Source organism: Chlorocebus sabaeus, chromosome 17 (genome assembly GCF_047675955.1).
Source record: "Chlorocebus sabaeus isolate Y175 chromosome 17, mChlSab1.0.hap1, whole genome shotgun sequence".
In the NCBI taxonomy this organism is placed as follows: Eukaryota; Metazoa; Chordata; class Mammalia; order Primates; family Cercopithecidae; genus Chlorocebus; species Chlorocebus sabaeus.
Window position 1 is genome coordinate 52,544,089 of NC_132920.1, and position 26,004 is coordinate 52,570,092.

The following is a 26,004-nucleotide window of genomic DNA, read 5'->3' on the forward strand; positions in this document are numbered from 1 at the left end:
CTCCTGCCCTCAAAGAACACACAAAGAGGCTGTGGAGTGTGACGGGCTGCACACGATAAACTTGGGGTCATCAGAACCATGATAAGGGAAGTACAGGGAGAAAGGAGGGCTTTCCAGAAAGACTGGGCTGCAGCTTGAAGAATGAGGAATGATTGGCCAAGTGAAAAGAGGAAGCATGTCCTGAGTAACTTGTATGAGGTGCCAGAGGCAACAGAAACATCATAGAGGAGCTGAAACATAATCAACAGGAAAAAGCCCCATGATCCAAATGTGCCCAACAGAGTAACTTTAAAACTCCAACATGTATTTTGCCTCCTGTTATATACCAGGCACTTGATAGATGCTGAGAATTTTTTTTTAATTAAAGTTCTGGGGTACATGTGCAGAACATGTAGTTTTGTTACATAGGTGTACACATGCCATGGTGGTTTGCTGCACCCATCACCCGGTCACCTACGTTAGGTATTTCTCCTAATGCTATCCCTCCCCTCGCCTCCCCACCCCGCCACAGGCCCTGGTGTGTGATGTTCCCTTCCCTGTGTCCACATGTTCTCATTGTTCAACTCTCACTTATGAGTGAGAACATGCAGTGTTCGGTTTTCTGATGCTGAGAATTTAGCAGGGAGCAAGATCAATGAAGGCACTGGTAGAACTTTCAGTATGTAACCATACATTTCCATGGGTATACAGTAAACAGTCTATGGCTAACTGATTTATTGACCTGGACACCGTATTTTAAAAGGACCAGTACAATTTGTCAATACCTATCAAAAATACAAATGCAGTTAACGTTTTGACCTTATCATCTCACTTCTGGGAAAATATCCAACAAGATAATGCCCATATAGGTACAAAATGACATATGTACCAAGATATTCACTAGTGCATTGTTTATAAGAGCAAAACACTGGAAACGACCCAACTGTCTGTCAAAAGGGGACTGGTTAAATGAATTAAGGTGACCCTGCACAATGGAAGACTGTGCAGCCTTCCACATGAATGAGGAAATTCTCTGCGTACTGACATGGAAAGATCGCCCAGATATTTTGTTAACTGAAAAGGCAAGGTGCAAAAGTGTAAATAATACACTTCATTTTGTATAGGAAAGGAGACAGACACATAGATAGACAGATATAAGTATATATCTTGTTTATAGCTGCTTATATTTGCTTAAATAAACCCAACAAGACAAATACATAAAAGTCAATAAAAAGTGGTTACTTGGGGCTGGGCGTGGTGGCTCACGCCTGTAATCCCAGCAGTTTGGGAGGCCGAGGTGGGCAGATCACGAGGTCAGGAGATCGAGACCATCCTGGCTAACATGGTGAAAACCCATCTCTACTAAAAATACAAAAAAATTAGCTGGGCATGGTGGTGGGCGCCTGTAGTCCCAGCTACTTGGGAGGCTGAGCCAGGATAATGGTGTGAACCCAGGAGGCAGAGCTTGTACTCCAGCCTGGAGGACAGAGCAAGGCTCCATCTCAAAAAAAAAAAAAAAAAAAAAAAGTGGTTACTTGGGGGCAGGGGAGCTGAATGAGAACAGGTGGGGACGGGCAGTTCTTAATGAATTCCTTTTTATGTTTTTTATTTTTGAGTCACATGAATGTATCACCTAATGGTACCGATTCCAAAACTTTTTTTTTTTTTTTTGCCACGTGAATGTATCTCCTAATGGTACCTATTCCAAAAAAAAAAAAAAATTTTTTTAAGCTTTAAAAGGCTAAGATTATAGCCTATCTGCATGCAAATGCTAAAGTAGCCAGCATTCCTAATGTGCTCAAAAGCATCTCTTACTGATTACCCGAGAACCCAGAAGAGACAGCATGGACAGAAAAGCTTCAAATGACCAGCAGCAGCAGAAAGGCAACTCAGACACACACCATCCTGTGTGTACATGGGACCATACCTGATAGATTCATCCTGACTACGTGGTAGGTACAGAGGTGCTGGGGATACTGAGAACATGTGAAACACCTGTTTCCTGAGGTTGTGGAGGGATGGCTTACGGCAAGCGCAAGGAGCCATGCCCCGCCCTAGTACAAATTGGAGTCACTCTCATGCTGAAAAATCTTCAATGGCTCCCTATTACCTAAGCTGAGGACCAAACCCAAATTTTTAAACAAACACCTCCATGGCCAGAACCCTGCCTGCCAGTCCGGTGTCACCTCTCACCACTTCCAACCTTAACCGGCCCCTACCCAGCCCATTCTGACAATATAGAGACACTTGCCATACTCCCCCTGCGCCCATGCCTTCTCTCTGCCTGGAACTCCCTCTCCCCAGCACATCTGCCTGCCCCATGCCCCTCGAGCCTCAAGGACCAGCCCAAACTTCTCCTATTTAAAATGAACGGTCCCTACCCCTCCCAGGGGGGTTATGCTCCCTTCCCAGACAAACACATTGTACCCACCACACACAAGAGCAGCAGTGACACTGTCACTCCCTAAGGACTCTCAACTCAATGGAGGCAGAATCTTCACCTCTTTCTCCTTTATCCCTAGCCCCAAGAACAGGGCTTGGCAGAGAGCAAATGTCGGTCCAAGTCTGGCTGAATGAATAAACAAGAGAAAGACAGAGGTGGGGAGAAGGGAGGAATTAACGCTCTCAGGGTAGAGAGGCTAGGAAACACCTTCTGAGCAGGGGCTGCTTTTGCCATATCTGAGGTGGGCCTTAAAAAAGAAATAGCAGTTATAGGATGAAACGGGGAATGAGATGACTTGGAGTGCATGGTGCATGAACAAAAGTAGAGAAGCCTGAAGGAGGAGGGAATGTTCAGGGAACACAGGTAGGTTGGTCTGCAATGAGGGTCAGGGCAGGGATGAGGCCTGTGGGAGGTGCAGAGTCCAGGACAAAGGCTGAGATTGCAGGGAAGCTCTGACGCCAAGCTAATGGCCCAGCCTTTAGGCAGGCACCTTGGAAGGAGTCTAAGTAGGGAGACCCAAGCTCAGCTCTGTGTTTGAAGACAACCCGTGACAGCTTTGAGGAGAAAGGATCAGAAAAGATGAGAGTGTGGGGTCCAAGTTAGGACCAACCATAGCCATTTAGGTGAGGAATATCAAGTGCCTGAGCTAAAACAAAAGATCATCAGGACGAGACGAGACCTGGGGGCAATTCAGGAGGTAAAACCACTGAACTTAGTGAACAGACATTGGGGGCAAGGCAGGGGAGGGCAAGTGATGGCTGCAGGTTTCGGTTCCGGTATATACACTTCCTGAATTTCCCTCTTCTAGAGATCATGCAAACTACAGTCATGCATGGGGATGGCGGTATGGGAGCTAATAAAATTGTGGTGTCACCAACAGGCCTTGGTAAGAAGACCCCTAGATACTCAACTAGTCTGCTAGAAATCAGACAAAGGGAAAATCTCACTGCATCTATTTCTAGGGGGTATGGCAAAAGTTTAGAGATGAACAGCATACAATGGATCAACCAGTCTTCTTCACGTTATCACACGCACTTCAAAAAATTACTTACTGACACCTTCATCGGAACTTTCAGGTGCAAAACACAGGTAGACCCCAGTACATAGTGAGTGCTAAGTAACTTTTTTGAATAAACGTCACATACAGGCCATGCCTACTTCTGTCCACCGAACATGCCATGGCCCTCCCAACCTCTACTATCTCTAGAAAAGCCTCCACAAAGGTAGTTCCCACTTCTTCTGCCTCCGCTTAACACCGGAACAAAACCAGTTTCCTTAAGTAAGGCCACGGTACTTGCATGCAAGCTTCTTTATGGCTTATTTAGCTAATAAAACAAAAGGTAGAGGGAAAAGATGTTCTAACTCACTGGGTCCCTACCTTTTAAAAAATTAGAAGTTACATGAGACGCAAACAAATACCTTTTTTATTATAATAAGTCCATTGGACCCTTCAGTGATAAAACCATATGAAGGCAATGCAAGACAGTGAAACGGAATGATGTGCATGTTACAGGAGCACCACCAGCATCATGGCACACCTCAGCATTATAAGAAGGTCTAGGGAAAAGCCCTTTCTCTCTCCCAGCTTTCACTGTCCTTGCCCACTCCACCACTGCCTTGCTGCTTGCCTGTGTTACATGAAACATAAGAGAAAGAGAGCTGAGAACGGCCTTGCATGAATCAACACCAGAGACAGTTCAGCTGCTTTGGGGGCTTACTTCCTGGTTGGGGGTTGAGACTGGAATGTCCCCAGGTGGAATTTCTCACCTGGATCAGTGCCCCAGCATCCTAACCAGACTTCCTGTCTCTAATCTTTAGACTCTAATCTCTAATCTCTAATCTCATCCCCTAAACCACTCTGGTAGTCTCCAGAGCAACCTCATCACACCGCTGTCTTTCCTAACAGTCTTTAAAGGCTCCCATTACCTCCAGGACAGTCTCAACTACACGACAGGACCTAAGGGGCCCTCGGGTGATCTGGCCCCACCTCCACCCTTGTCCCTTGTCCCTGCTGCGTCCCACCTCCAGAGCATCCTATGACACCAGTGTGCTGAGTGTCCAAAGCTCCACACCAGCTCATCTGTCTACAAAGGATGGACTGTTCTATCGCCCTCCCATATCTCCTTCTTTGGCCTTATCTAGCATCCATCTATTCCTAATCTGAGCTGGGAGACCACCCCCTCCATGTTCCCAAAGCATCCCCTCTAGCAGACTACACTTACTAAGCACCACTGTATGCTAGACCAGGAGACCCACACGGCAGCTCAAGTGGGGTAGTCATCATCAAGTGACTGTACTTGCCTCCTTTTATCTATCTCCCTTACGAGATGGTAAATTCCTTGTGATTAAGCAACGTGTCCTTTTTCTCTGTGTTCCCAGCATCTAGAACGATGGTTCACGAACAAAAGCACTGCTTAATCAACATTTGCAGAACTAGGGGCAAGAGGTTAAAACCAGCTCAGTTCAGACTCACGTCCCTTGGGCCATGTGAGCAGCAACCCAAATGGTAGGGCTGAGAAACCAACAACATTGGTCAAGTTACACTTAGCTATGCCACAGCTGCAGGCTAAAGGCGTGGTAAGTGGTCAGTGAAAATCTGGCGAGGCCATAGTTGTCATGCCTGAAGTTATCTGGACCCAGGAAATGCAGGGAAGAGTAGCTGAGACGCGTCACATTCTCTTCTTTCTGAAGCTCCAAAATGAGCACAGTAGAGAGAGTTGTATCAACAAATATGTTAGCTGGCTTGCATTTCATATTTCAGTGTTTTGTACAGAGTAAGTGTATTTGCTGAATGATCATAAATAAAATCAAACTCAATGGCCAAATGGTTGAATAGTGTTGAATGTGGATATTTCCCAGGCTGGGCGAAGAATGACAGAAATGTTTCTTTTACATTTCTTGGGTAATAAAATGTACTATGCAGCAGACCAACTTTGCTTTTTACTTCAGGGCTATAAAATTGTAGCTTTCCAGAAATTTCTGCAGATGAATCAGTCTGGATAGCCAAATTCTCCATATTGCCACAGATTTAGTTTTGAAACTTCAACATTGTTCATTATGGGTGGTGATTTTAAGGTCACAAAGCCAAGCCCAGATTCCTTTCCAATACACGGATTTTCTCCTTCTCCATCATGGGTTCTGCCTTTAAGCCGTATTTCATGCCAACCCCGAATTTGTGCTAGAATCTGCTTTCAACTCAAGTAATAAATGAAACCAAGATTAGAAGTGAGCCCACTAACCTAATGGAGGCACAATGTTTCCCTAGTTACTACTCCTAAAGCTACAGGATTGGGGGAAGGTGCCTCTCTCCTTCTCCTCCCAATTTCTGACCGGCAATTTAGTTTTATACACATTTTCCAGTCCTGTTCTACAGGCCCCTCTTAAGAAGACACAACCAGGCTACCGGACATTCGACACATCCATGAAGCACGTGAGGCCCAGAGAGGTGAAGGGCCTTGCAAGGGCCACAAGGCTATTTAATGGAAGAATCCAGGCCCTGTCCTCGCCCCTTTCACTGCACGCCTCCCTGCTGCAGGCCTTCCACTGGCACCAGCCATAACTCATCCCTTAGGAGCCCTGAAAGAAGGGCACATGTTCCAGCCATCATACCTAAACCAGAGCCCAAACTGCTATTTTAAAAAAAAAAAAAAATCAACTACCACCTGTTCCTTTCTACTTCAACATTCCTCCTCCAAACAGTCACAAAATCCACGTAAACAAGTTATTCCTTGCCCGCTGAGGTCACAAGTTGATCCAGTACAAAGCTGGACTACAAACTAAAAACACAGTCTCTACTACTCCAAAAGCGTGGGTCTGAAAAGTTCCAATTCTGCCCTGAGTTCTGAGGAATTCTTCTCAGCCGGAAACCAGGCATTGTGAAGCAGGCCCCGTGATTTCCTGCAGGACTCCAGGAATTGCTGGAGGGAAGGCCTGCTTATCCTGGGATTGCTCCTCCAGGTCAGGAGCTCCCAGACTGCTCTTAACCTTCAGGAAAGGAGCTGATAAATAATTGCATAAGTTCTGTCTCTACCCTTTGTCCTGAGGTAGGTACGTCCTTCTCCCTCTCCAATAGCCACAGAAGTCTTCATAACAGTGGTGGGCCCCTCAACAGTCTCTTTTTAAAATTCTCTATAAAAAGAAAAATTAAACACACTCTAAGAGAGAATATCTACACTTTTATAATAAAGATGAAGGAACAAACTGATTAAACTAACAATACTCTGTCCCTGCAAAATTCAGGGCCTTATTAAGAAGTCCTCTCTCCATTTCAAAGGCAGGACAATTGAGGCTCAGAGAGCTATGTCCTTCCCATCAGAGGTACAATCATCAGCTCCACCAACCCAAAAAAGACATTACAGATCATGTTTGGGTTTGATGTTTAAAGTCTTAAGAAACCATATGGAAGAGTTCTCCTAACTCCAGCCAGGGTTTCAATCAATACAGGCCAGCACCTTGGTCTTGGACTTTCCCAGCCTTCAGAACTATGAGAAGTAAAGGCAGGGCCAGGCGCGGTGGCTCATGCCTGTAATCCCAACACTTTGGGAGGCCAAGGCGGCTGGATCACCTGAGGTCAGGAGTTCGAGACCAGCTTGGCCAAAATAGCAAAACCCCATCTCCACAAAAACACAAAAATTAGCCAGGCATAGTGGCAGGTGCCTGTAGTCCCAGCCACTTGGGAGGCTGAAGTGGGAAAATCGCTTGAATTCAGGAGGTGGAGGTTGCAGCGAGCCAAGATTGCACCACTGCACTCGAGCCTAGGCGACAGAGTGAGACTTCATCTTAAAAAAAAAAAAAAAAAAAAGAAATGTAGGTTGTTTAAACCACCAAATCTATGGCATTTTTGTCATAGCAGCCCAAACAGATTGCCTTTACGCAATAACGTATGTATAAGGGTACCAACTGTGCCTCACAAGGTATCTAAAAGTGACCGCCACTCTTCTCCTTGAATACTGACTACACTACACCTAGGGCATTATTACTTAATTTAATAAACCACCCCTTCCATCAACAGCGATGGCTAGAGGTTGAGGTCCAATAGTCTGAGGACGCACCTGCCACTCACATCAAGTTGGAGACCTGACTCCTATCCACAAACAATCTATCAGCTTTAAGCTACCACACTAAGACCTCTTTGAGGAGAGGGACCCCACCTATTCATCTCTGCATTCCCAGAGCTCAGCACAGGCCCAGAACAGGCACTCAAGCACTCAATAAAAAGCTGCCAAATAAATGAGCACAGCACTCAATTTCAAGACTTCTACAAAAATATTGGCATTCAAAGGTAGAGTCTGGAATTCCAGTGGGCAGAGCTGTAGAAGACCACCAGAGATGAGTCAGAAGACTTGGATTCTAGCCTCCGTTTTGCCAAAAATTCACTCTACTATCCTGGGCAAATCTCCCAGTCAATAAGGGTCTTATTTTGTTTTTCTGTAAACACAGTAGAAGACTTCTTAGGTTTCCCTCTAAGATTTTAAACTTATAAAATACACAGCAAAGATGTGCCCTTGAGCTACAGCTACAATGTTAACTTGATGATAAGGGCAGTAAAAATATAACAGCCAGAGTCATCTTCTCTTACACAGATGCTGTCTAGCAGCAGGAAGTAACTTTACTAGTAGGTAAAGCTCCTGTGTGTTTGCTTATGTTCACACATTATATACACACACATTTGGGTCACTCCCTGTAGTCTCTTTCAGGGAGATGCAAATTTCAATAATTGTTCCAGGCAGAAAAGCCTCCAAGTGGAACAAAGAGCCACAGACATTACTTCCAGGTAATAAACAGATTCCACTCAGACAAAGAAAAATAAAGCAGCCTGTGGCTACATTCCATAGACACCCCATTTGTGGAAGCATTAGGGCTGAGCTCTACATGTGAGCCAGACGTTGCTGAGTTCTTATTTTGGCTCCGACTCTAACTTGGAGTGGATGGTCCTTGGCCAAGTCTCTGCTCTAGAAGCCAGGCTCCGGACGAGTATGGCAACCCCTATAAACCATCCCGATTACAGGGTGAGGCGAGTGAAGCATTTCACAGATGTAAAGTGCTGCCAGCCCCTCCAGACAAATGCGGAAAGCCATCACAAGGCAACGTGGCTTAGTGGAAAGTCACAGGGCAGCCCCTCTCCTAATCCTGGGCTCCTATAAACTCACCAGAGGCCTCAGAGATCTGCCTCAATCCCCCCTGCCCCCTACACACACACACCCTGCCTCCATTTCCCCTGCTGAAAAGCAAGGACTTTTTCCAAGAGTCACTTGCAAAGCTCTTTAAACCACACAGTTAACTCGCAATGTTAACCAGCTGCGACCAAGTTAGGTGTGGTTCTCCTCTACTGTGGGACATCTGAGACAGTAGAGGTATACCAAGGCAAAGTAATAGAATGTATAAAAGATAAAGGTCTGTTTGTGAAATAAGAAGGGCTGTTCAGGAACCATGTTAGTACTTTTACTGTTCCCCCCGCCCCCACCCCCGCTCTTTTCTTTAACCATTAGGTACCAATGGATACCAGATACACAGAGCTGAATAAAAAGGTTAAGAGATACTATCAGTAAAGTTTCCCACCAAAGCCTGCTAATAGCGCTCTCGCTGATTAGAAAGCACTTCTGTCATTTGGGAACTCTAATCCGCTCTTATCAACCCTCTGGCTTCGTCATTTATCAGGGTGGGAACGAGAGGTACATCAACTATGCCACAGAGTGATTTCTGGGGCCCCTGCCCATGAAGAAGCAGATCAAAAAGGAGCTCATGCCTGCCAGAGTGAAGCTTTCACCATAGCAACACATGTTATTCTACAAACAGTCGGGACTAAGGCGCTCTGTTGTGACTGGTCCGGACGGTGCCCCCGAGAAACGAGTGACTGAGGGTTCAGACAACAGAGCAGGCAAGAGAAAAGTGCTACCTATTTAACTTGCAGGGCAGTCTCCCTGTGGTTTTTGCTTCTCCACAAAGTTAATAGTGGCAGCCCTAAGACCCTCCAGTACCCACAGCCTGTGTTCTAATAAGATGGTGTCAAAGAGAAAACAGGTGTTCTCTGTGGAGCAGCTGCACCCAGGCTCCGTGGGGAAAAGAAGTTCTGGGGTAGAGAGATTGGTCTGTTTGGAGATTAGATGGCTAGCAGTGGAGAACTTGGGGGAAAGGTCTCCATCTCAAAACATATCATCTCTAAAACAAAATATAGCCAGGAAGCTCAGTGAGCCACCTGAGGATGAAACATAAGACTCCCAGACCCACCAATGAAGTCAATAACAATAGTCATCCGTGTACTTGTTGAGACCATTAAGTGTCCACGTGCCAGATACAGTGCTGGGTATTTTTACACATATTAGCCTTCACTGGGTAGTTAGGGTTAAAAAGTCATTAGCCGATCAATGTCACTTTCCTGGATATCCCATTTGTGCCAAGGAAAGAAACAGGAAAAATCAGTGTGCCCTTACATCCCATAGGATAGGATTACACTTGAGGCTTGACCAGTAGAAAATCTAGCTCCAAATGTCTGCTCTGTTGCTCATATCATGGAGGCATCCGTATAGAAATCCAATCACAGAACAAGAGCGCCCAAGAGAATAAGTAACCCTCCTTGATTTCCTGTCTAACTTCTCTAGAACACCATGGATAGAGTAAGTAAAAGGCTAAAAGGGAGATGCATAAAGTTAGGAACAAGAAAAGCTGGCAAAGGCACTTCTTCAAAAGTGCATTAGAAGTTAGTCAAAAAGGCCAGGTGCGGTGGCTCAGGCCTATAATCCTAGCACTTTGGGAGGCCAAGGCAGGCGGATCACCTGCAGTCACGAGTTGGAGACCAGCCTGGCCAACACGGTGAAACCCCGTCTCTACTAAAAATATAAAAATTAGCCGGGTGTGTGGCACGTGCCTATAATCTCAGCTACCTGGGAGGCTGAGGCAAAAGAATCACTGGAACCTGGGAGGCAGAGGCTGCAGTGAGCCGAGATCGCACCACAGAACACAGAGCGAGACTCCTTCTCAAGTTGGCCCATGTCCACAGATGTATATGTGCGCCATTTGCATACGTCTTTCTATGAACACAATAGGAGCAGGATTGTTTTATGATGCTGCTAACATTCACAGACAGGACCCGCAGCCACATTTCAGGTTATGATGCCTACAGATATGTCTGGGAGGATGTGAACCAGTGCCATGGAAGCCATGTACTAGCAGGTGGTGACATAATGGGCTCCATTATATATGCTACAAACATTTCACCCTGACAAGTCAATCAGTGTCAGAAGCAGGGAAGAAGGTGGTTCCTGAAGAAAAGGTAAATCTGCCAAATTTGCCTCCGAAACAATTAAAAAGCAAAAACCAGCCACCACCAAGAACTCCTCTGGGTCCCTAAACCTTTAAGTCATCACAGACCAGAAAGAAACCAAACTTACAAATGATAGGCTCAGAATTGTGGAAACATTTCTTTGCAGCTGCAGAGCCTGTAAATGAGCTTAAAAAAAAAAAAGTTTCAGTCTTGAAATGACATTTGAAAGGTAGTATATAAATTGCTTCCTCTCTTCAGTGCACCCCCTTTTTCCTCATTCTCCATTCACTAATGAAAGACTTTTCCTCTTCTCCTGCCTGTTTCAATTTGAAACGTGGCACAGAACGGGACACTGGAAGGAGAAGGGAAGGTGGGGGGAGGTGGCTACTTTCAAATCTGACACACATACCCTCCAACCGGCTGTCCACACCCTGGTTGACGGTCAGGCCAGACTCCACCTAAGACAGGACTGAAGGACCAAAGAGTAGAGTAGAAACTCCCCCTCGTGCCACCTCTCCCAAAAGCAGACTTAACGGTGGAAAGCAAGGAGGGGGAAATAAAGTTCCACATTCCTGACATTTTTTAGCCAAGTGCTGTGGCCGCACAGAGCAGCTTCTCTATTCCAAGCAGCCTCTAGGACTGGGAGAAAACCTGGGTTCGGGGGGGAAAGCTGCCCCCTGCCTTTGAAACAGGATGGCTCAAAACTAAACCAAAATTGGGGTAGTGATAGGGGTGGGCGGTGAGAGGAGAGACAGCCTTTCATGTGTGTTCCCAAAAGGAAATTATCCCAAGGGAAAGAATTTAGAGTCATCATCTCCCTGGGGACAGAGAACTAGTAAGCCCTGGGGTCCCTAACAGGGAAACAGAAGCCCCCTGAATGCAGAAGAGGTGACCAGTGAGTTGGGGAAAGAGCAAGGCAGGGATGCAATGCAGACACAAGCGCTGTGGCCGCCTGGGGCGTGGGCTGACAGCGGGAGAGGGACCCAGCCCATTAGCAGACGCAGGTCAGCGGACCCCAGAGGGAGGAATGGCCAAGAAAGTCGCTCTTTGTGGGAAGAATTATAATTGAGTTTTCCTGGCTCAGCTTCTGAATGAAGGCATCCTAGCTGGGGCCAAGTCAGAACCCCAAGAGCCTATGTCCTCTCACCCATTTCTCCCATTCCCCTTGCACCTCTTCCTGTCGTCACTTCTAGGAAAAGGGTGATGAGTCCCCAGTTGCACCTACCATCCCACCATATGCATCCCTACATACCCACACATGCACACCACACACTTCCAGAGGGAAACCCAGAAGATTCTAAGTGATATCCAGCCAGTCTTGTGCTGGGTTATGAGGCGTCTCCCCCTGCTTTACTCTGAGTATGACAATGCCCATATTTGTTTCTCTGTGGTACCTACAGTATCCAGGACGCTTCTGATCTCATGTGATAGAGGCAGCAGTTCCAAACTCCCCCTCTCCACCAAAAGGAACACTTATCTCTGTGGAGAGTCAGTCAGTAGGTAAAGACAGTGAGGCCGCCCGCCATGTGCCCGGCACAAAAGAACACAAGACCTTCTTACTGGAGGCTTAGGGCAAAGCCCTCTTCCTCCCAGAGAAGCACAGACTGATAATCTCACAAAGTGCCTCCAAAAGAAGGAGACAGCTGCCCTGCAGGTCCTGTAGGTTCAAGGTGCTACGGGAACAAGCGATGGGGTTGGCAGGAAAAGGGGGCCTGTAGGCATTTCAACCAGGGGCCTAGGTACATTCCCCAATCCAAGCCTAAGGGGGAGAAAGAGTAGTTTTGTTTGTTTGTTGTTTTTCTCGTCTTGGGCCTTTCTCTTTCACCAGGTGCTGGAAGTAAGAGTTCTTAGCACCTTTCAACTTCTAGAGTGGCAGGTTTAATGCACAGGACTTTCCATAAGACTAGAGACCGGGGGAACGAGGTAGGTACCAAACTCAAGCGCTGGCAGCTCTTTCTGAGCAAAGATAAAGCAGGTAGGGCCACAAACCCTAACAAATGCTAGAAATACGAAAGAGCCACAGGCTATGCGAGAAACTTGGCCGCTGCAGAGCCTGTGGCTTTGAGGTTTACAGCTGTCACGTGTATCTTTCCAGCCACACCCTCCAAGGCTGGGGACACGCACTTGGAGTCCTCTTAGAATGGAGGACAGCAAACAGACAGGAGAGAACGCACTGGGCAAAGGAAATTCTGTTATTTTGTTAAGCTGTTATTATAATAAATAATCACAGGGCTCCAGGCGCAAGAGACTTTTTCATGTTGGTAGATGTTATGGCTTTTGTTGCTGATATGATCTCAGTTAAACCTTACAATCACCCTGTGTGGAAGACCAGTTCTATTAACGTCTTTAATGATGGAGAAACTGAGGCTGCGGTCAGTTTTCAGTCAGACTAGTCACAGAACAGGGACTGAGACACAGGGATATGACTCTGTGTGATACCACACACTTCCAGGAGAGAACCCAGAACAAGGTGGAGCAAGCCTGATCCAATATACCACTAGAGAGCGCTATGAGAGGGAGAGGAAGAACAGAGGGACTGAATTAAAGGAGCACTACCAAAAACTGGAGTGGAGACCCCAGTCCTAGCAACACCGTTTATTTCCTACAGACCCTAAAGCCCAGCCACGGACACATTCATTCATCCAACCCTGACTTGGACACCACAAGAATGTTCCCAGCTTGAGAGCAGCTTCGCCAGCCAATTAGGGCCCTTGTCATTCATAGAGATACAGGGAACCCGGAGACAGAGGGACAGGGAAGGAAATTTAGCCAGGCAAGCCATCCTCCATCTCCGAGGAAGTTTGTAAATGATCACAGCTTCCTAACCCAACCATGAGAATGCAAGAGGCAACCTGGCCCAGAAGGGAGGACAAGGAGTCTCAGGAACCAGAGGAGACCGCAGTGAGAGTGAGGGGAATGTCGCTCATATATCCCACTTCTGAGACAAGTATACCGCAACAAACCCTTGCCAACCTTCCTCCAGTTCTTCCCACTTTTGAATATCACATTTTTCTTGCTCTGCAAGAGTAGGGAATCCTTCCCATCAGTCTTGTGAATTCTGACCCCTTGCTGGCTTTCTACAACTCCCTGCCTGGGAGGCCAACACCAGGACATTGCTGTCGGGGTGGGATCCCCATCCTCTGCCCGCCACTCCTACACTATAAGAGAACCAACTTCCCCAAAAAGTGGAGGGTATCCCTGTCTCTCTTCTTGTCTCTGTAAAGGGGGTGAAACTCTGGGTCGCCGCAGATGTATCTAAAGGGACAGTCCACGGAGTGGTCAAGGATATCCAAAAACTGGCCTTCTAGAGCACAGCAAAAAAGTGGGAGCGAGAGGAGTGCAGAAGGCCACTGCTGGGATGGGGCCAGGGCCACACGTGAACATCCCAGCACGTTCCAGAGCTGAGATGCAAAACACCCAGAAAATCAGATAGGAAGTGGAAAAGGGTCAGGGTCTCTCCTACTGGAAAAGCCCAGAAGAGCTAGTGGCCACCCCTCGGGGGAAGAGGGGATTGTGCAATGACTGCCGGTCTGGGAGTCTCTGGGCTTGGCTCCCGGACTTCAGAAAGGAAACCCCACGCGTCAAGCCAGGGTGGCAGCGCGGCGGTTGGTTCGAGGCCAGGCTGGGGTTTCAGGGCTGCAGACAGAGCTGCAGGATACGGTGAGTCCTCAAGGGAGCGGCAGAGCATGGCATGGCTGGCACGGCGCGGAGCTGAGGGTGCTGTCTGGGCTGGCCAGGGTACAGGCCGGAGGGATACAGTGCACAAAGCTGGGGTGCAGATAACGTACACGGCAGCCAGGAGCCCCAGATCAGAGGAGGGCCCGCTGACCCGCAGGGGTGTGCCGGGTGGCGCACGACAGGGGGCACTGTCCCTCCAGCTCCCTCCTCCCCAGGCTCTCACCTCGAACATAAGCCCGATGAGGACGCAGAGCACCAGGCAGAAGCCGATGTCCGCATGGTTGTGGATGACGAACTCCTGGCTGAAGAGCGGGTAACTTTTCGTCCTCCTGCGGAAAGCCATGGCAGCGGGCGCGCAGCGGCCGGCGGGGCCCGCACCCTGCGCTCACGAACCGTAGCGCAAACTTCTCCAGCCCCGGCCCGGTCCGCCCGCCGGCCCGCCGCCCGCTCTCCCACAGCCGCCCGCCCGCCCAGCGCGGAACAACTTCGGGGCCCGCCCCCTTCCTCCGCCCGCCCCCGCCCCCGCCGCCCGTAACCGCCCCCGGCCGCAGCCCCCGCCCAGCCCGCGGCCCGCACTCGGCGCGCCCGGCCCCGCCCTCCGCGCGCTTAACCCTCTAGCCGCTGGGCACGCGCTGGCGGCCGGGGCGGAGGCATCCGGGGGCGGCGAGCGGGACCCGGCTCCTCCTTGTCCCGCGGCAGCGCCGCGCCCGGGCGCATTCTCGGGGCCGGGGGCTCAGCCGCTCACGGCGGAGAAAGCAGGCCGCGGAGGAGGCGGGCGCCCGGGCCTGCCCGGACAGGAAGTGGGCCCAGGTTTCCCACTCCTCGCTCTGCTCCTTCCTCCGCGGGAAGGGCAGGCCCGGGAGGCAGCGAGCGCCCCGGGGGTGGCCGGGCAGCCGGATACTCTCAGGGTTGCGGGCTGTGGCCCTGGGGGTTGAGGGCAGCGCGGGTGCGGCGGAAGCAGGGAAGCTGCGAACCGGCCTTTTCGCTGGCCACAGCGCCCTGCACGGACAATCAGTGAATGGAGATTACTCAAGTATTTATCGAGAACTTGCAGTGGGCTAGGCACGGTTCAGGTTGTGTGAATGCGCAGATCAACAAACCGAAAGACCCTGCCTTAGGGGAGCTTTCCCTCCAATGCGGGGAGAGGGTGGATGATTGCAGTTTTGCCCAGTAACTTTTGGGAACCTCACGCCACCATTAATTAGCTACACACATCTCACCGAAAGTCTACCTTACATATTAATCAGAAGAAGTGGAAGAATAAACACAGAAGAAGCAAAAAAGGGAGGCACTTTCTCATTGAAAGTTTCTATTTAATATTAAATCTTAAAAGTACTCCTGGAAGGACAAAAGGTGTTTTTAATAAATTAATTTATATTCTCAAATATTGGATTTAATCCTACCAGTAATGAGGGAGTCAGTTACTTTCTAGATGTGCAGAAATACGTAATGAACAAAAAACTAATTCCTATTCCGTTTTTTATTAGGTCCACAGTTGTTTCACTTCTAAGTAAATATGATTTTTTAAAAGTGGCACGGGGTGGAATGTAATTGAGAAAGGATGGAGTTCCTAGAGAAATTTTACTTCCTCAATTTACACTCCACCTTAAGCATACAGTCTTGGGTCTGTAATTCCCTTATCTGACTCTCAAGGAAATGAAAAAGTAGTGCCTAGATTGGACTAAACCTCATTTAACTTCAAGACTGACGTTTCTCAAAGTTGAACCTTCGTCTTGTGAGGAACAGAAAAGATCAAGAACGCTGAAGCACCTTGATTTTCCAGCTGTGAAGATGTGTTCAAATTTTCAACATGCGGCCACATCTGTGAGGTTGAACTTTATACAATTGGTTTATTTATAGGTTCAGATGGTTGAATTTAACAGTTACTCCCACCGCTGCTATTATTATTATTATTATTATTTTGAGACAGAGTCTTAACTCTCGCCCAGGCAGGAGTGCAGTGGCGAGATCTTGGCTCACTGCAACCTCTGCCTCCCGGCTTCAAGCAGTTCTCATACCTCAGCCTGTAGCTGGAACTACAGGTGTGTGCCACCACACATGGCTAATTTTCGTATTTTTTAGTAGAGATGGGGGTTTCACCATGTTGGCCAGGCTGGTCTCAAACTCCTGACCGCAAGTGATCCGCCGTTTTTTGAGACGGATTCTCTATTGCCCAAGCTGAAGTGCAGCGACGCCATCTGGCTCACTGGAACCTCCTCCTTCCAGGTTCAAGCAGTTCTGCTGCTTCAGCCTCCCTAGTAGCTGAGATTACAGGTGCCCTCCACCACCCCCTGCTAATTTTTGTATTTTTACTAGAGACAGGGTTTCACCATGTTAGCCAGGCTAGTGTTGAACTCCTGACCTTCAGTGATCTGCCCATCTGGGCCTCCCAAATTGCTGAGATTACAGGCCACTGCACCCAGCCTTTTGCTACACTACTATACTATACTATACTATACTATACTATACTATACTATACTATACTATACTATGGGCAGCACGGTGTTTGTTTATACCAGCATCACCAGAAACACGTGGTTAATGCATTGCCCTACCGTGTTACAGTGGCTATGACATCACTAGGTGATAGGAAATTTTCAGCTCCATTGCAATCTTGTGGAACAACTGTTATATATGTTGTTTGACCAGAACATCATTACATGGCATATGAGTGTATGTCCTCCAGTTTTTCGATATTCCTCCTGTCAGAAAGAGGCAATTCGTTCCCCTCCCCTTGAGTGTGGGCTGGACTTAGTGGCTCACTCCTAACAGATAGAATATAGCGTAAGTGATGGTATGTGACTTCCAAGACTAGGCCAGAAGAGGCATTTGGGGTTTCTGCTTTCTTTCTCTCACGTCACTCCCTCTGGAGGAAACCAGCTGCCACTTTGTGAGGATACTCATAGTCCTGTGGAGGCATATCCTCTGTATGACTGAGGCCTTCTGCCAACAACCATCCCTGACTTGCCAGGCATGAGTGTGCCACCTTGGAAGCAGATTTTCCAGCCCCAGTTGAGCCTTCAGATGACATCAGCCACTGCTAATCTCTTGACTACAACCTCATGAGAGACCCTGAGCCAGAACTAGCCAGGTAAGCCACTCCTGAATTCCTGACCCACTGCACCTGGAAGAGAATAAATATTTGCTATTTTAAACCACTAAATTTTATTGTAATTTCTTATACAGCAAGAAGTAGTTAATACTGCTAAGCTTACAATCTTTTAGAATAGACTGAGACATCATTACAATTCAGTGTGATGCTGGTGACTCTAAGAATAACCTGAAAAATGCACACTCTGAGTACAAGCAAAAGGTAACTTAATTCTGTCTGGGGGTGTGGGGAGGAGGTCATTTGGGCTGGGCCTTTACCTGACAGATTGTACTGTCAGAAAATGCAAAAAGATGTGGTAGATGAATTTGGAGAGTTAAGACAGAGCTGGATTGTGGCAGGTTTTGCATACTGTGGTAAAGAATTGTGACTTTATTCTGCAAACAATGGGAAGGAATGGAAAGTTGATGTTTTTCGTTTGTTTGTTTTTGAGATGGAGTTTCGCCCTTGTTGCCCAGCCTGCAGTGCAATGGCAGCATCTCAGCTCACCGCAACCTCCGCCTCCCGGGTTCAAGCAATTCTCCTGCCTCAGTCTCCCGAGTAGCTGGGATTACAGGCATGTGCCACCACGCCCGGCTAATTTTGTATTTTTAGTAGAGATGGGGTTTCTCCATGTTGGTCAGGCTGGTCTTGAACTCCCGACCTCAGGTGATCCGCCCGCCTCAGCCTCCCAAAGTGCTGGGATTACAGGCGTGAACCACTGCACCCGGCAAGAAATGGAAAGCTTTTAAGCATGACCAGATCTGTCTTTAGAGAAGAACTATCAGGAGTATGGAAGACCATCCTGATTTAAACAGGAAGACCACTTTGGAAGCTATTATAACAGTCCAGTAAAGTAATTAACACTTCTCTCTTTTTTTTGAGACAGGGTCTCTGTCACCTAGGCTGGAGTGCAGTGACGCAATCACGGCTCACTGCAGCCCCAACCTCCTGGGCTTAAGTGGTCTTCCTGCCTCAACTTCCGAGTAGCTGCAACTACAAGTGCACACCACCATGCCTGGCTAATTTTTATTTTTTATTTTTTTTTAGAGACAGGATCTCCCTATGTTGCCTAGGCTGGTCTCGAACTCCTGGGCTCAAGTGATCCTCCTGCCTCTACCTCCCAAAGTACGGGGATTACAAGCATGATCCACTGTGTCTGGCTAGCACTTCTCAAAGAACAGTAGCAGTAAGAATAAAAGGGAGTCGAATGAGTCAGAACTTGCATCTGGGATGACAGAAATGATGGTGGGACCATTAAAAATTTATTTGGAATAGCAGATAAAGAGCATGTTTAAGGGAGGACAAGAAGATGGCCTCCACTTTGAGCAAGCTGAGGTTGAGGAGCCATGGAACACTTTGACAGCTCAGTTGGAAACTGTTGTATTGAATTTGGGGAGGGAAAATCACAACTAAAGTATTTTCAGTTCATCTTCAGTAGGACGGTTGAAGTCATCAGGTTACATGAGTGTTCCTGAGAGAATGAGAAAAAGTCTGAGGTCAGCAGAATCCTGGTGAACCCCGACACTCAGAATGGGGGAAGATGAGGAAAAGGAAAGGGTGGCGTAGAGGAAGCCACGTCATAAGAATTTCATTAAGGACGGGTTGAATCAGGCAGAATGAGAATGAGATGAAGCCCCTAGATTCAGCCATCCTGGCTTTTAGAGACCACTTAATTGAACATTGGAGTGGGCTTAACAGTAGGTAGAAGTTGAGAAAAGGAGGTGGGTAAAAACGTCTATTTCTAAAAAAAATGTTTTGTGAGAAAAAGAGAAATGGATGGTGTTTTGAGGGCTATGGAAGATCTAGGGAAGGATCTTTAAATTATATTTAATTTTTGAGGTTGGAACATATTTGGAGACAGAGAGGAGAAACCAGGAGACAGGGAAATACTGAAAATACATGAGATACGGGAGATCACTGATGAAACCGAGGAGGAGACCGGAGGGTGGCTCCAGCAATAGGAACAAAAGGGAAAACTCTCCTGACAAGGATCAGGGACCTAGAAATGGGTGAACACAGTTCCATCTGGATGTGGAGGAAATAACAACCCCTTACATTTATATTGCACTTTACAGTCACCCTGTGAAGGAGGTAAGACTGGTTATTACCAGCCCTTTCTTGTAGCTGTTCTGAGACATGACTGACCAAGGGCCACATAATGAGTAGGTAGCTGAAGCTGGACTCAGACCAGCCAGTCAGGCTCTCAGCACAGGGTTCCCTTTGCTGGACCATACTTCAGCCCGCTCAGGCTTCCTAAAGCACAGCACTGTCAGGTAGGCACTACCTCTCCCTGTCTACCTATCTAGTCATGGCTGCCGACAATTCGGCTATATCAATTTTTTTTTTTGGGGGGACAGAGCTTTGCTGTGTCACCCAGGCTGGAGTGCAGTGGCACGATCTTGGCTCACTGCAACCTCTGCCTCCTGGGTTCAAGTCTCCCAAAAGTACCTGGGATTACAGGCATGTGCCACCATGCCTGGCTAATTTTTGTATTCTAGTAGAGATAGGGTTTTGCCATGTTGGTCAGGCTGGTCTTGAACTCCTGGCATCAAGGGATCTGCCCACCTTAGCCTCCCAAAGTGCTGGGATTACAGGCATGGGCCACTGCAACTGGCCTCAACTCTTAACTAAATTAGATTACTCCCTCTTTACAAAACAGAACTTATGATTTCCAATCCCTATGTCTGTGTGTTTTTGTTCACCTCTCAATGTTAACCATCTTTCAAGATAAAGAGTGTGCACCTCTTCTATCACTAAGCTTCATGGCATTAGTCTGGGGGCATCGACACAGCAATTTGTGTGTAGCTATCAGCTAGGACCAGGTCCTCCTGCAATCGGTATGTTTATCTATGAGTTTTACCGCTCATTATGTGGTGCGATCCTTCAAGGCATGAATCCTGCCATGGAGAACTGTCATAGTCCAACAGCATAAAGCACAAGAGTCCCACATCTTATGTTCTCATCAGATATTGGTTGAACGCATGATTGAATGAGAGATGCTGTTGCTGTGGGCTGTGTAAGAATGACCACTATCCCCAACCTTATCTACATGGAGCACAGCATGCTTTTGTGTTGATGAATCCTTTCCAGTAGCTGTCCTTTCCCCAAAGTGGAAAATTTATTTTCTCACATAACAAGAAGCCCAGACTTAGTTCATTCCTAGGGATAAGTAATGCATCAAAGACTAGGATCTCACTATCCATCCACTTTGAAACTTGTTTGCTTTTGTCACAGGCTTACCCCTCATGGTTGCAAAGTGGCTGCAACAGCTCCAGGTCTTCTATCCTTTAACACAGAATAACTCAAACAACAAGACCCAAAATTCAGACAAGAAGGAAAGGGACTTTTGAAGGGTGAAGAAAACTTTCCTGGAAACCTCAGACTTCTCCTCATGCCTTATTGACCAGATTGTATCCCATGCCCATTTCTAAACCAATCGTTGGCAAAGTAAATGGTATTGATGTGATTAGATTAACATTACCAAGAATGCATCCTCAGGGAGGCTGAGAAAAAGTCCAGCCTCCTTTGAAGAACCTGGCTACCTTTTACCTGAACAAAACAAGAACTCTGATGAAAAGAAAAATGGAGAATTTATATGGAGCAGGCATCCAGAGTGTCTATGCCAGGATTTTTTTTTCAGTGCATTTCACCAGTTATATTTTTATCTAAATCTTTATCTTACAAGATATGTGGCACATTTGCCTAAAACAAGCCTTGCTTTCTGATTTCTGTGCACTCGGCACTTAAACCTTGCAAATATCGTTTACCTAACAGTCACTGTCAAGGACTACCTGGCTAAAGAATCTCCAGCTAGAAAAGTAGAAGTATCTGTGCTCTGGCAGTTGAATATATTGTATCAGGCTCAACAGCAGCTTTCACCAAAGGATGAGACTTCACAACCATTAGATCTTCTTTTATTTTGTTTTTATTTAAAAAAAAATTTTAACACACCATTGCTACCTTGAGGCCATTAGATCTTCTTACCCCCAATACCACAAAAATTTAGTGGAATCAGGGGTATATCAAGGCAAGTGGAGTAGGGGAGCTGGAAGCGGTCAGCCCCCAGGGCAGGCAATGACGGATTGTGAATTTGGGAAGAATTTTAAAGCAGTGATACAGCTCTAAATGCAATGTACTATCCTGGACTTAGCCCTGGGAGAGAAAAAAGATATTAGTGGAAAAACTGATAAAATTCAAATAATGTCTGTAGTTTGGTTAACAGTATTGTACCCATGTTAATTTCTGTTTTGATAAAGGTACCGTGGTTACGTAAGCTGGATGAAAGATATGTGGGAAATCTCTCTACTATTTCTGTAACTCTCCTGTAAACCTAAAAATATTTCAAAATAAAAGATTTAATGTTAAAATTGACTGAAAATTGATCCCCTTTTTTATTATCACTATGTGCTGCACATGCTAAACAATTTTAGGAATAAAATACTTCCCTCCTCCAAATCTTTCGGTCTAAGTTCTAAACAATTGCTGTTTAGAATCTTAATAATATATATGTAAATTTCAACTTGCATATCTTTATTATTTATCTTTTAATGAACTTTGCAGGCTGGGTGCAGTGACTCATGCCTGCAATCCCAGCACTTTGGGAGGCCAAGGACAGAGGATTGCTTGAGCTCAAGATTTCAAGACCAGCCTGGGCAACATAGCAAGACCTCATCTCTACTGAGAAAAAAAAAAAAAAAAAATGAACCAGGCATGGTGGCATGCACCTGTAGTTCCAGCTACTGGGGGAGCGGGGGGCGCTGAGGCAGAAGGATAGCTTGACCCAGGTGGTTAAGGCTACAGTGAGCCATCACTATACCTCTGCACTCCAGTCCGGGTGACAAAGTGAGTCCCTGTCTCAAAAAACTAAAAAAAAAATTAAACATTGCATTCTACATGCAAGTTAATCCTAGAAACTCATGTACCCAATCAGCCCCTGATGTGTGCAGTGTCAGGTACACATATTTGTTCATACCCTATTGGAATCATCTGAGTTTGTTTGGGACACAGTTCACTTCTCCAATCTGGTACTACAGATTCTTGTGTTTAAACTAAAAATTTCAAATGGTGATAGCATGGTGATTGTAAAGACAAAGAAACAGGACTGGTTACTTTAATTCTGTCATTCTACATGACCACTTGAACCTTTTATTTGTGTTTAAAACTTAAGCTAGTGAAATAGAGGGCATAATGCCAATACTATCATTTGTTTCATGGCATGCAGTGTGTGTGTGTGTGGGGGGGGCATTCTTTTCATTTTCATTGAGAGGGCAAGGGGTTAAAAATGATCTGCTCCAGGGCTGGGCATGTTGGCTTATGCCTGTAATCCCAGCACTTTGGAAGGCCAAGGCAGGAGGGTCATTTGAGCCCAGGAGTTTGAGAATCACCTGGGCAACATAGGGAGACACCCCATCTCTACAAAAAAAAAAAAAATTAAGAAAAAAATATCTCCTCCTGGCATCAAATATGCTAAATATAAGAGTGAATGCAATTAAGATTTGAGGTATTAAAAACTACCTTAGGGCTGGGCACGGTGGCTCATGCGTGTAATCCCAGCATTTTGGGAGGCCGAGGCAGGTGGATCACCTGAGGTTCGAGACCAGCCTGGCCCACATATAAGTGAAACCCTGTCTCTACTAAAAATACAAAAACTAGCTGAGTGTGGTGGCGCACACCTGTAGTCCCAGCTACTTGGGAAGGTGAGGCAGGAGAATCGCTTGAACCCAGGAGATGGAGGTTGCAGGGAGCTACGATCGCTCCACTGTACTCCCCCCTAAGCAACAGAGCAAGACTGTGTCTCTCAAAAAAAAAAAAAGAAAAAGAAAAAAAGAAACTAACTTAAACATTGTAGATCCACTTTCTCACTTTAGAAGCAAAGAAAGGAAGGCTCAGAACTTGCTGCCATTAGTAAGGATTTCGTGAGCGGGGTTGAAAACAGGCCCCCCTCCCTCCTGGTCTGTTGCTCCCAGCACTGCCTCTGAACCCTATGCCTGTTCTCCTTCAGCAGACAGGCGATAACGCAGAAAAACCAAGTCCCTTGTCCAATGGCCACTAGTGACTCAGTGGCAGAGTAGGCGTGGGAACCGGGACTCCTGACAGCTCCAGGAGTCTGACCACTGCACCCAGTTTCCCCTTTCCAGCTCTCATTCAGCTAGAGACAGAGCAATTCCCAGCAACTAATGAATGTGCCACTGGACTTTCAGATGGCAAGAGAGGAGCATTGTTAAAAACAGACTTAAAAAAAAAAGGACACAACTTGACACTAGACATGAGTAAACTTCAGCCAGAATTCCCACCACCAGAAAAATACTGAGATATGACATTTGGGAAGCAAGGGAACAATTTCAGGCACTGTTTTCCTCTAATCTGGGAGACATCTTTGTTTTGTTGTTGTTGTTGTTGTTTGTTTGTTTGTTTTTGAGACAGAGTCTCACTCTGTCACCCAGGCTGGAGTGCAGTGGTGCGATCTCAGCTCACTGCAACCTCTACCTCCCGGGTTCAGGTGATTCTCCTGTCCCAGCTTCCTGAGTAGCTGGGATCACAGGTGTGTGCCACCAGGCCTGGCTAATTTTTGTATTTTTAGTAGAGCTGGGGTTTCACCATGTTGGCCAGGCTGATCTCAAGCTCCTGACCTCAGGTGATCCGCCCCCTTCAGTTTCCCAAAGTGCTGGGATTACAGGTGTAAGCCACCGCGCCTGGCCTAATTTGGGAGGCATGTTTGGATGAAAAGTGTATTAGAAACTTAAGCTGCTGACAAATATGCTTATTCCTTACTTTTTCTTTTCTTTTTCTTTCTTTTTTTTTTTTTTGAGATGAGGTCTCACTCTGTTGCGCAGGCTGGAGTGCTGTGGCACGATCACGATTCGCTGCGGCCTTTGCCTCCCAGGCTCAAGTGATCCTCCCACTTCAGCCTTCCCAGTAGCTGGAACCACAGGTGCATGCCACCATGCCCAGCTAATTTTTAAAATTTTTTTGTAGAGACAAGGTTTCACTATGTTGCTCAGGCTGGTCTCAAACTCTTGGGCTCAAGCAATCCTCCCACCTCTGCCTCCCAAAGTGCTAGAATTACAGGTGTGAGCCACTGTGCTGGCCCTTAGTTGTTCTATGTACACAGAGAAAGCAATAATTATCAGAGGGACACTGTTAGGATGCAGTATGCCATCACACTGAGGAAAAGTTCAATAGAAAGAACTCTGTGGAAAGAAGATTTCCATGAGCCAAAACAACTCATGAACCCCTGTTACTCAACTGCCGTGCCTGCCTTCTCTGAGCAGCTATCTCCTAGGCCGCAGAGAAACTCAGAAACTATCTTGATTAAAATTAGGCATCTCTCTATGAACCTTGTTACCAGTCCTTGCAATTCATCCCATCTCTGCTTCTCAGATCACACAGCCCAGTGTTCAGGAACCATTCGCTTGTTAATTATCAGGCACAGACAATGCATGCAACTACCAGTGTTCTGCTTTACACAACTCTCTACCACAGTAATTGGTTAGATATGCCCCGCTCCCTGCTGGACTAATAAATGAACTCTTACCACATGCTTGGAAGGATGATGGATGAGTGAGCAGAGGATAAATGGATGGATATGTAAATGGATGAGTGATGGATGTGTGGGTGGATGGATGCATGCGTGGATAAGTGGATCGGTGGGTAGTAGGTAGATGGATGAATGGGTGAATGGATGGTTGGTTGTGTAGAAAGGTGGCTGGGTGGATGGATTAATGGACCAAAGTGTGGAAATCTGTACCATTCCATCTTTATGTTGATACCCAAGGTGATTCCATAGTGAAGAAGCCCCAAGTGGATTCTGCTTCCAAGTAAAAGATGTTCAGGACCAAAGTTATGTTTAGATTTGGTACAAGTTTGCCTTGGAGTAGACTTGAAGACCCTGAAAGGCAGGGATCATAGCTTTCCATCTATGAGACAGTAACCTTCATTGCCTGCCACAGAGTAGGTACTGAGTAAATATTTGTTGACAAACATGAATGAATGAATGATATGGGAAACCCAAGGACGGGCTCTCCTTGACTCTGAAGTTCAACCCCACCTTCTGATTCTTCGTGCTTATACAGTTTTAAAATTGTGTTCCTTTATAAATTGGTTAGGCATCCAGAAGTGTCCTGTTATGATGCAAAACATTCTTAGATATTAGAAATATTAAACCTTTTGCATCTGTTGTCCCTTGTCAGGAATTAGCTGGTCACATTGCTGTCTCCTTGATTCTTTGCTGATGATGTTGGGCATGGGGCAGGTCTGGCGGTTTCTCTGACTGGGCTGAAGGACTTTTGCTGACAAGTAGGAGAGGGTCCTTTACAGTAGGAATCACCACGCCTGCAAGGAAGGACCCAAAGGCTCCCGTCTGTCATGATCTCAGCAGCCAACCCCTGCCCACCATGCCTTCTTGGCAATCCTGCTCCTGATTTGAAGGGAATTCCTCACTTTGTCCCATGGGTTTCTGCAAGCTGAGCAGGACACCTAGGTGAGGACAGAAGTGAAAAGAGAAGAGGAAAGGTGAGAGCAAGAAAGGAAACATGAGAAAAAGGGAGACACACA

The 26,004-nt window shown here is 46.7% G+C and overlaps 1 protein-coding gene and 1 long non-coding RNA gene across 3 annotated transcripts in view; one reads left to right on the forward strand and one right to left on the reverse strand.

Moving 5' to 3' along the window:
- The window catches only part of TRAM2 (translocation associated membrane protein 2), a 79,326-nt gene extending 64,503 nt beyond the window's left edge, over positions 1 to 14,823 (reverse strand). For both annotated transcript variants that reach the window (XM_073006062.1, XM_007972256.3), the window contains exon 1: positions 14,584 to 14,823. In XM_073006062.1, coding sequence (XP_072862163.1) covers positions 14,584 to 14,703 — 120 coding nt within the window. In that variant the 5' untranslated portion in view covers positions 14,704 to 14,823. The remainder of the gene's footprint in view (positions 1 to 14,583) is intronic.
- Positions 14,824 to 14,901: 78 nt separating this feature from the next.
- Positions 14,902 to 21,822, forward strand: LOC119626852 (uncharacterized). Its single transcript, XR_012089185.1, has 2 exons — positions 14,902 to 18,304; positions 20,686 to 21,822. It is a non-coding gene; the product is annotated as an uncharacterized lncRNA (long non-coding RNA).
- The last annotated feature ends 4,182 nt before the right edge of the window (positions 21,823 to 26,004 follow it).